At 50.7% G+C, this 11,334-nt stretch overlaps 1 protein-coding gene across 1 annotated transcript; it reads right to left on the bottom strand.

Annotated features, from left to right (window-relative positions):
- Positions 1–8,082: 8,082 nt before the first annotated feature.
- LOC104267394 (carbohydrate sulfotransferase 11-like) lies at positions 8,083–8,928 on the bottom strand (the record flags this gene model as incomplete). Its single annotated transcript, XM_009874672.1, has 1 exon — positions 8,083–8,928. A coding segment is annotated over one exon (846 nt), but the record flags the coding sequence as incomplete, so codon positions are not given.
- Positions 8,929–11,334: the final 2,406 nt, after the last annotated feature.

Below are 11,334 nucleotides of genomic sequence, written 5' to 3'. Positions count from 1 at the left end.
AGTTAATCCCCCAGCCTGCTGGCACACAGATGCCTTGTTCAAGAATCTGCCATTTTTTTAACGCTAAAATTTGAGCTATGTTGGATGCCTACTGGCCTCGGGTATTTCTTTGCTCCTTGTGCTGCTCCAGTCACCCAGAGCTGCTGCAAAGTTGAGGCCCCTGTGTGGATTCAACACAAGGTCCAAAACAGCAAAAGCTGTTCAGCTTTGGGCTGCCAAGCATGGGGAAAAGCACTTCCTGAAAAAGAATAAGCTGTCGCCTCTCCCTCCCTCTCCAAGCCTCTTCCTTTTTTTTTATTACGAAGGATAAATTACACCATGCTGGCTGAGCTGGAGAGTATACGCACACTGGCTTCGTGGTGGGGGAGATTTCAGCAGTCAAGGCACACACTCCTCCCCGTCTTGGGCCTCGCTGCTTTATCTCTCGCTGCAGCCTGCGTGCTGCCAGCGCTGCTCGGCTGGCTGCCGGCGGCCCCGAGCACCCACGTGTGATAATTGCAGCAGCAGCAGCTGAGGGGGCTGGTGGGGAAAGCAACGCAAGCATCTGATTGCCAGTCTCACTTTGAGGGGGCTGCGTTAGGAGATACGTACAGATGTATTTTAATAACTTGAGCTTAGTGTTTTATTTTATTAGCTTCAGTTTGGCATCAACTTGAGCAGTCCTGGCAAATAACTGCTCCTGCCTGAACACTGTCTTTTCTCCTCCTTGCTGCATGTCCCCACTCACTTGGAGAGGTCCTCTCCAGACCTTGATGATTTTGCTGCTGGCGTGAATCAGGTAAAACTGGTCGTAAGGCCAGGCTGCTGAGAACACTCCAGCCTTCTGCAGCGTCTCGGATATGTGAAATGATTTCTTTTCATAGCACAGATTTGGCCCTGCTCCCAGAATCCCCCAGAAGCCCATTGCTGGTGCAGACTACAAGGGAGCCCAGTCACCCTCCTTCAGCATCAATTCCCGGTGCCCAACACATGGCTGCTTGTCTGCCACATGATTACAACAGAGCCCTGGCACTGGTGTGTCCCGTCATCGGGGGATTTCTGGGCAGAGTTCGGCTTGTTCTGGTTGTCCGTGTTGACAGAGGACACGGAAGGGAACATGTAATGGATGCCATCTGTGTCCTACTTGTGGGACCCAGCTGGGCCGGGGTGACCTATGCTGCACCTTGTCTGTGCTGGGCTTGGGGGTTCCCTCCTTGCAGGAGGCGTTGGGGCAATGAGCTGGTGTGGGGAGGTTACAAAAGGCACAGGAAGACGTGCTTATCTCCAGGGTACCCCTTGGTGGGCAGCCAAGCATCAGCCTCGTGCCTGTGCACTTAGTGCAGGGAACACACTTAAGACTGAAAATTGCTTCCAGCCTCAAAAGAAATGATATAACCAAAGGAAATGGTTTCAATAAAAGGGGATTTTTTTTCCTCCTTTTTTAAGGGCAGTGAAAGGCTAGTTATTTGGTTGTTCAGCCTGTTTACTCTTTCTCTTCTTTTTCTCCCTGTGCAAATGAGAAAGGGCCTTTGCTAACAAAAGTTATATGTAACCCTGGAGCATGGCTTAGGTCAGGGTGCCTGTAACTCGGTCTGACCCTGCTCCCCCAAGAAAGCAGCCCCAGCCCCTCAGTGAGGGGGCAGTGCTGTGCCCTGCCCCTGGCACCAGCTCCTTGGGGAGACTCAGCGCAGCCGCTGGAGCCACAGAGTTGTCCAGGCTTTGCCCATCTTCCCTCCCCTTAAAAGCAGAGATTTGTTGTTTGAATGCCTGCAGGATCCTCAGCTTTCAAGAGCGTTCAGTGCATTGCAGCAGGCCTTACCTGGCTTTATGCTCCCCATGGTTTTGTGTTGGAATTATTTTGTTGGGGAGGAGATTTGGGGAGAGGAATGCTTTCCTCCCTTTTCTTTCACTAAATTCACACAGCTTCAGAGCAAACCTGTGTGGGTAGCAGAGCCCAGACACCATGTGGACATTTCATAGTGATTTCTGATTTTAATGTAACCCAGCAGGAACGTCCCTGTCAGTGGTGGGCCTGGCTTCTCTGCTGCTGTGCCTGAGTCATTACTGTGCTTGTAGCCACCAGGTCACAGTCACCAGCACCTCCATTTGAGCTGATAGTGAGTTTTATTTGTATTTATTCCTCACAGCTCTGAAATAAGCAACTTCCTTAAAAAGGAGGAGGTGGGAGAAGAGAGCTCGTTTCTTGCTGCTCTTTAGTCCTTGGCTGCTGACCTGCCCATTTAGGCTCTGTGCTTGAGCTGGACTGAGAAACCTAGCAAATGCTACAAGATCCCAGTCAAAGACTCGCTTTGTTTTTATCTCTAAGGGAAAATAAAGCAAATGTAGAGTGTCAGCAGAAGAGCGAAACTGTCTATTTTTAAATAAAGCAGAAATAAATTAAAAAAAACCCAACCTGCTTTAGGCTGCATTCTCCAAGCCTTGTGCAGCCATCAGATCCAGGTTGTAGTAAGAGTCAGTGAAAAAATGTAAAATTTATTTTTCTTAATCTGCTTTTTTTCCCCCTTCACGCTATAGTAGCAGCGAGGCTTGAACTTGGTCCCGAGATCAGCCACTAGTCCCCGAAAAAGCTAAATCTTAGGCTCATGTCAGTGCTGTCGGATGGGAGGGGGAGGAAGGGCGTAGGAGTTCGGGAGGGGATGGGTGCCTGCACTGCAAGGCTGGCATGTTGGGTGCTGGTGTGGCTGCTGGGATCTTGGGGAGATCCCAGGCACAGCGGGGACGAATGGGTGGGGACTCCCTCATTCCTGATTGCACAAGGGTTCCTCCCTGCAAGCAAAGAAGGGGCCGTCACAAGCCATAGGGAGAGATGGGAGCAGGAGTTTGTTTTCAGGGATAATCAGAGCATTTATTTTCTTTCCTCTGCCTCAGCCTCCACTCACTGCCTCTGTCCTAATACAGTATTTTTCCAGAAACTCTACTTTGTGTGAGGTGCAGCATCTTTACCAGGGACAAGTGAAGTGCCAGCCACCAAACACAAGCAAGTCTGTCCTTCAAGTGCCACACCACTTCCAAGACATACTTGAAAACACATTTATTTTTTTTCCCTTCAGTGGAAGCCTATTGAATCCTCCAGCTGATAAACAACCCAATCTGTGGTACACAGCAAGCTCTGGAAGAAAATAGCCCTATCGCTGAAGCTCAGTTGCATTCTGCTGGAAGGAGAAACTCAACAGCTTCACATGGACCACAGGGATGATGCCAGCAGCTCCCTAGCATGAAATGCCCACAGCACAGGCAAAGTGCCCACCACACCCCGAAGGCTGGAGCGTGCGGAGGTGGTGGTGGCACTCGGAGGAAGGGGCCGGCTTGCCGTTAGCTGCTGAGCCACGTTGGACTGTTGCAGCGCTCAACACTGCAGGAAGGGGTATGTGTGTGTTTGTGTAATAAATATGATGCTGTACACACACACATATGTAGACATACATAAACCAAATTATCATTGTTATAATCATATACAAATATCATCACTCAACATACAGTACATAAGTATAATCATGAATGCTGTTTAATTATTCTTGTAATACTTTATACACATATACATATTGCATATAATGCATGTATTATCACCTATAAATAATAATTTGCAATAATCCTTTTATACATTATAATAGAATAATTATTTACATTGTATATGTGTGCACACATGGACAGATCACAGTGAGGCTGTTCTTGTTTTTTGTATCCCTGGTGTTTTGATAGCTCTGCAGCAGCTCCTAAGCCTCAGGGTGAACCCCAGGACCAAACTGGCTCACTCAGAGCTGCTTGTCCCCATGCTCTGTAGCCTGTCTGAGGCCAGGAATGGACCCCCATAGTACCAGCAGCCTTTAAGGAGGAGGGTGGGGGCATTGTTGATATGGTCCTCAGTGCAGTGAGGCCAGGGCTGGCAATTTCCCCCCAGCATGCCTATGGTGTCCTTGCCTTATCTTGGCTGTGTGACACAGGTGCTCTGTGACTCAGAAGTCCGAATGCTACTTCATATTGGCGATAGTTATGCTTTGTTTCTTTCTTTATTTATTTTAAATAGGCACTTGATGGGGGAGGGGGGGTGGGGATGAGAAAAGGAGGTCTTAAATAAGAGTTTGCAATGTTATTTCTTCCCTGAGGCTGAGCTGTGTGTAATCATTGTGTCCAACTTGGAATTTTCCATTTGTCTTCAGGCTCCCTTTCCAGAGCTGGGGTGACCGTGGCAGCACTGGCCATGGCAGCAATCCCTTTGGCCACCCCGGTGCTCCTGCCCAGACCCATCTCTCCCAAAGTGGCACCGAGGACTCAAGCCTGGGCAGAAACCGGTGCTGGCCCGCCCGTGAGGTGCAGTGCCCGGCCTCCCATTCCCCAGCAGAACAGCTGCTTGGTTATGGGATAGGCGGCTAACTGCTCAGGTTCTTCTGTTCTTTTTGGCAGGGCTGGTATTGCTGTGGGACGTCTCCTTGTCCCTAGCCCAGCGGCTCCCAGTGCACCCTGGGTGCAGGAGCTCAGTGTGGGGCCATGGAAGGAGAACGAGCCACACTCACCACTGGGCACCAGCCCTGCAGGGAAGGTTTATTTTCCTGCAGGAATACCAAATTGTGGAGTTGTTTTGGCAGCATAAGGTTTGTATTTAAGGGCACCAAAAGACATCAGTGCACAGGTGGAAATGCTCCTGCTGCCCTTTGCTCTTTCTCCAGGTGACAGGAGCTGAGCTCATTCCTGGTGGGATGGTTGGTCCTGTCTTCACCTCGCTGGTTATGGGGCTGCAGGAGAAGAGTCTTCACCTCCTCCTTTCATGAAATCGTGGCCAAAACGCAGCACAGTACATGGTATGTAGTCCAGCAGGCCAGCTGCACCAAAGGCTCGTTTCCAAAGACAGCCACATCCCGCAGGGCTGCGTTTTGGTCACGTCTGAGATCCCAGCAGTGTGCTTGTGACCTTCATCCCCAGACCACTCTGCTCCTCCTGGGAACACTCCCTGCTCACAGCAGATGCTCGGGCAGGGCTGAGGGGATGATGCCCTTACTTTGTACTCTTGAGGGGGCAGCTCCCAAGGATCTCTTTGCTTTTCAAGTCCTTGTTGCACATGAGGTGCCATCACATTGCAGTCCCAAGTACAGGAGAAAACCCAATCCAGTTACACTTTAGAGGTGGTCCAGATAACCTTGATATTTTTCTCATCTGATAAGATAAAGGGATGCAGTGAAGCAGTTAAAAAAAAAAAACCCTTCCAGACTACTAGTCGCCCCTCAGAGAAATGGTTCCCACCACCCGAAGTCTGACAGGAAATTAAAGCGCCTGTAGTTGGGATCACCAGTCACACGGTGTCCTCCTAACTCCGTTTTGCTGCAATCCTGCAGCATTTTTCGGTACGACCCGGGAGGGGTCGGACCGTGCCTGCCGGGATGGTCCCGCAGCCCCCGGCCCCGGCTGCTCGGCTTGGGCACGGGCAAAGCGTTTCCAGGCCCGGAAAGCTGCAGCCCGGGCTAAAGAGAGTTGCTTCAGAAACACGAAGTGGCCGTTTTCTGTTTGCATCAGCAGGTTTTGCTTTGGAAAGCAGCATTCAGGCAGGGGAAAAGGCAACGGTATGGCCTGAATGGGTTGGATTGTGGCTGTTGGTGAATTTTTTTAGAGAAAGACCAAAGGTGGGTATTTCCAGAGCTCCTGTGTGACCCAAAAGATGCCCTGTTACAGACCAAATCACCGCAGGGTATTGCCCTTAGGAGACCGTGGCTGAGGCTGGAGGGCTGCGTTTGCTCCGTACTCATGTGGCTTTGATGGTTTTTGGGGCACTGGGCCAGCTCTGATGGGGATGCTGGGGGACAGGCTGCCGATCAAATTGCCGTCAAAGCCTGCAGCATCTCCAAGTCACCACCATTGCAGGAACGGTTAGAAACCAGCTGGCTAAAAGCCAAAGCCCAGAGCACGCCTTTCCCTTGCTTTCACACCAAAGGGAGCCCAGGGAGGTCCTAGTCAGCCAGATATTGCCTAAACACCCCCAGACAGCACAAAGGGGAGAGAGTCTGTGTATCTGTCCTTGCCATTCATTGCACCATCAGCTTTTAAGAGTTACCTGCAGGGAACAGCATGTAGGAAAAAAAATAAATAGAAATCCCTCCAAAAATCCATCCCTGACTCTGAAGGCTGACCCCAAATTATGATTCATGACCAAAAGCAATGAAAAGAGCTTGTGGTGACTTGAACAATGGGTTTTCCAAGCAGAGGCAGCGCTAAATGCGGAACGCGAGACTCCTGAGAAAGCAGGAGGAATGCACCCCAAGCCTGAACGCCACAGATGAAATTTGTTGCATCATATAATCTGGTTTTGTGCTTTGAGTTTCAGTTATACAGGGTGATACTAAGATAGCATGAGAAAGGCCATTTCCATGAGATCTCCAGTCCAGATTGGGAGAATCGGGCAGGCTGCCAGGATCACCAGCAATTTTATTTACTTTTCTTTTTCATTGCTTTGCTAAACCCAATCTCCAAACGAACCAACCAAGGAGGGAGTGTCAGCGCATAGGTGCCAATCAGAGGCAGAGAGGAAAAAGGTTAAGATAAAATAACCACAAGTTGTTAGATGAAAACATTACTTTTTAAGAGTCTGAGAGCAATGGGGTTTTGTAAAACCTTCCATTGTATTGCACTAATAAGTAAAGTGTTCACAGCCGAGCCAGCACACACACTCTACAGCATCTATTACCCGTGTGTTTATTTAGAAAGGCAGCCACTGAGCCAAAGCTGAACAGAAAAGAGTAAAGACTGAAATACAATTTTAAAGAAATACAGCTCCTTGGACTGGTTTTAATTTAAAATCCTAGGACTGTGTCTGTGATTTTCTTTTGTGTTTCACCCCCTCCTCCTTACTTCTTCTTCACAGAATGAATTGTCCAAAGCCAGCCAGGCAAAAGGGAATTTTCCTCTAGGTGTCTCTGTCTCCATTTTTATTCTCATTTTTCTTCCTCATACACACACACACACAGACACACGCTCTCTTCTTCTCTAGCTTGCCAGTCCAGCATCACCTTTTCATTACCGTAGCAATCTCCCCCATCCCAGCACAGTGCTACTTTATAACTCAAACCTGCTCCAGCACCTTTCTCTGTCCCTCGGTGGCACATGGTCAGCCCATGCCGGAGGCACCAGCCACATGCTGGAGCAGCACACAGTGGCAGGGGACGAGAAGCTGGTGCTGCCTGCTTGGTCGTGCCAGCCCAGTGAGGCCATGGGCAAGACACTGTGGATGACATGATTTCACCCAAGCAGGTACCTGTACGTACAGCTTGGCAAAACAGTCATCACTTGCTCTTCAGCAAGAGGAGGTGTGGGGCCTGCATTTATTCGATTTCACCAGAAATCCAGAGACGTGCACACACAGGCACGGAGCGCTCCACTACTGTAGTTCAGGAGAAAGCACTGTGTTTCTTTCCTGCTGCAAACCTGCTCCTCTCTCTTTGCATTCCAACTGAGAGCATGTGGAAGGACAGGAAAAAAAAGGCCTTCCAGGCTTTGTCAGGGAGAAATGCGTGGTCACAGTAACACACCACTGCCTTCCCCAGCAATGGGGAACTGCGCGGGAACCTGGGGGAGGACGGAGAGCAAGGCAAAAAGAAATGGCAGGAGCAATTTTAAACGAAAGGAAAAATTGACATTAAATTATTGCTTTATTTCTGGTTCTATGCAAGTCTCTGACAGACTCCATCCTACCCCCAGGACTCCATGTCCGCCCCCAAACAGCCCAGTAAGGAGGAGAAAGACTGGAAGGGATCCTGCCCTTAAAAGGAGCCTTCCCAACATCTGGAACTACACGGAATTCTCATAGTGAAAGTCCCCAGCCAAGGCAAGCCCTCCTACCCAGCTGTGTCTGGTCCCACCACCATCCCCTGTAGATGCTGAAGAGGGGGAGGGAAAAGGGAAGGAAAAGCTCCAGCCCCAGTATTTTGAGGTGTCCTCCCTCCAGACCATGCATGAACAAGGCATCAGGATGTGGAGCAGATTGTAACGAGAGGGCACAAGGGAGAAGTCAACCAAGAGATGAGCACAGGGTGGGAGGAGAGGAATTGTGGCAGGATGAGAGTTACCCAGCTCTCCCTAACCTCTCCCCCTAGCCCTGCCTCACCGGATGCGGAGGTATGAGGGGATGGAGTAATTGAAAAGCAAGTAGTCCATTTTGTATAAATTAAAGAGTCTCCTTTGGTAGAAAGGGCTAATGTCCTGGAAGAACTGGGCCGTCATGTCATCCGTTGTCCTGGTGGTCTTGGATGAAGATGGAAACTTGACAGTCGTGTCAGCTCCAACCAACTGGAGGATGTAGTTGGCGTCTTCGGCCAAGGTCTCATATTTGCCCACTACATCGTAGTGGACAATGCAGGGGTGGCAGAGTGAGTGCACCCTCTCCCAGTGCTCATTGAAGGGCTCCTCACGCTGCGTCCGTGGATCCAGCAGGTAGTAGACAAACTCCTCGAAGCGCACGTCGTCCCCGCGCTCCAGGGCCTTGTCGCTGGGCTCCTGCCGGTGCCGCCGGATGATCTTGGTCCCGTAGCGCTTGTGGAAGGCTGTGTTGTAGCTGCGGGTGAACTTGTTGCGGTACGCTGAGACCAGGCGCTCAAAGGGCTCCCGCACGAAGATGAACTTGAGGTAGCTGCGCAGGCGGTGGTTGATCTCAGGGATGCTGTACTCGGAGAGGGTGCGCAGGTTGGATGAGACATGGGCCTCGTTGGCAGGGATTTCTAGTGGGTCCCGGTACTTGCCTTGTCCTGTCAGGACCATCATCACCCGCTTCCAGTTAGTGCAGGCCACTTTGGGCACGTAGCAGTAGAGCAGCCCGTGCGTGTCATCCACCACCAAGTGCCGCAAGTCATCCGGCCGCAGCAGGCGCCGTTTGCGGGTGTAACGGCTGCAGATGTTGCTCAACAGCTCCCGTCTCTGCTGGTGAACCGCCTGCAATGACGACTGCTCAAACTGGGGAGAAAAGAAAAAAGAGATGGTCACCAGTTTGCCCAAGCTGATGGTGGCCTACACACAACACTTGGCCCGCAACTGTCCCCACTGCCTCCCTTTCCTGGGTTTAGCAGTCACCTATGTGGGGGTTTCGGGACAGCATTGCCTTTGAACACAACTTTTTTTGGTGCATTTAATCCTTGGACCTGCTAGGGGCAAAAGAGAGAACAAAACATGATGCAAAAGAGAAAACAAAACATGATGAGGTTAAAGGGGGTGAGGGAAGAACAGGAGGTGCAGAGGGTCAGTAATGGAATATTTGTTACAGCACACACACGCACTGAGCTAAAGCTTTCCCTTATGCCAGTCCAGGGAGACATGTATGGCCCAAGCCATCCAGGGACAAACAGTGGAGGGCCCCACACACCTCCCCCCTGGAACAGGGCCATCGCTGCATCGCGCTGACGCCTACAGCTGCAGGCTTGCTGTGGATGCTGCAGCCGAGAGGCAGAAACACAGCACACGAGTGTGGGCACACATGATGAAAATGGCACCAAGAGGTGCTGCCAACAAAAAGCAAAGGGAGATGGGTGGAGGAAAATGGCCTTTAACACTATTGGTCAAACCCTGGGGAGCTGGAGGTGAGGTGGGGTGGCAGGGCATGATGGAGAGGAGTGAGGTGCTGCTGGAGGTGGTGGCAGAGACCTTCCTGCAGGCTTTGGGTTTCTTCTCCTGGGAGAGTTCTTTCCCACACAGGCCAGTCCACACTGGTCACAGTTTCATTTGCCCACAGGGATGAGGCGTCCACATGCAGCCTGGCAGCCATTGCAGAGGCTTCCTAGAAGCCCAGAGCTCCTGACCTCTGCCTCAGCTGAAACCCTCCCTCCAGATTTGGGGATGTGATCCCTCCCATCATGATTTTCATCAGAAATCCCAAAATGTCATTAAAACATTTGGGGAAGGAAACCATTTCCAGGAACTCAGCAGGGGAAGGTCCTTTCCTCCTCTTGCCCACTCTGTTTTGCTCAGGAGAGTTAGGATGTTGCACGTTCAGCCCCAAGATCATCACTGGGAACCTCCAACAACCTCATGTGAACCACTGTTTGCTAACCTGGGGCAGCTCTGACCCCACAGAGCTGTTCTCTAATGCAATGCAATGACCTCCATGTCGCAAGATGATGGTGGCTTCCACTCTGCGGTTCTGAAGACGGTCCCACCAGTGTCCCATGGCACATGGCAAATGTCTCTGCAGCCTGCAGAGACTTGGCAACCTCAAGATGAGGGACAAAAGCAGCATTTTGCAACACAGCCAAACCTTTCAGGAGAAATTTCTTTTGCCTGGAGGCTCCCCATCACCTTTTAAAATCAGAAACCCCTTTGGCAAATGCTTTTTTTTAAAAAAAGGAGGCATTTTAATAATGTGATTTTTTTTTTCCCTGCACTTGCACAATTCAAAACTATTGGACAAGAGAGACAGACAGACAGACGCTGTCTGCAGGCATGGCAACACACAAATGTGACTACTTTTCAACAGCTGCCCACTGGAATAAGTGCATGTCTTGCAGTTATTTCAGAGCAAAATTGCTCCCTTCATTTCTTTCTCTTTAAAAGACAGAGAAATTAAGTATCACTTTTAAGGAAATAACACCATGACATTCCAGCAGCATTAGTGTTTGTTGGCATGCTGGCCAAGGAAGTCCACCTTTGCCATCCTTCCCAGAGCAAATGTAATTTGGCTGCTTACAGCCATAAAAGCATCAACCTAGACAGTAGCAGAAAATGTCGCGTATCGAAAGGAGATCTGGCTCTGGTTGCTGATGGGCAGTGGGAAGGCAGCAGGGCTGCCAGCCAGCTGCAGGGACCACCAGTGTCCCTGGAGGCTTCAGAAGGTGTCTGCCCCATGGATGAGGGGAGATGCAGGGGACACTTGGTGGCTGGGGCATGTGGCCATGGCCCAGCCCATTGCAGGGCTTCCAGCAGAGCAGTTGTGGGTGAGGAGCCCTCTGCAAGTCTGGCTGCATGGAGGGAAAACTTCCCACCCAGGTGGAGGAAACGCAGCAGAAGGAATCAAACACATCTTCTACAGCTTCAAGCAGAAACCTCCAAACCCCCATTCAGCTGTTAAGGGCAAGCAGGACACCATCCCCAGTAACGGGTCACCAGTGCTGGTTGGGCTGCACATACCAGGAGCTGGCGAGGGTGAGTTTCCCCTGCCTCAAGAAGCAGCCATGGCTTGTCCTGCAGCAGGCCCTTGCACAAGCAGGGACCTACTAAGCCTACCTGGAGGGGAGCATTTGCCTGCCCAGACTGTGTCTGACTGTCCCTTTCTCAGCAGATGTAGCTGGCACAGCTCAGGGTGATGGAGAGGGCTGAGATGTCCCAGGATTATAAACATATCATGGCTGGGTCCAGCTTTATTTAAGTATA

This window comes from Apaloderma vittatum, unplaced genomic scaffold (assembly GCF_000703405.1).
Source record: "Apaloderma vittatum isolate BGI_N311 unplaced genomic scaffold, ASM70340v1 scaffold7538, whole genome shotgun sequence".
NCBI lineage: Eukaryota > Metazoa > Chordata > Aves > Trogoniformes > Trogonidae > Apaloderma > Apaloderma vittatum.
The sequence above is the reverse complement of the archived record's forward strand: the minus strand, read 5'-3'. Positions and strand labels throughout refer to the sequence as shown.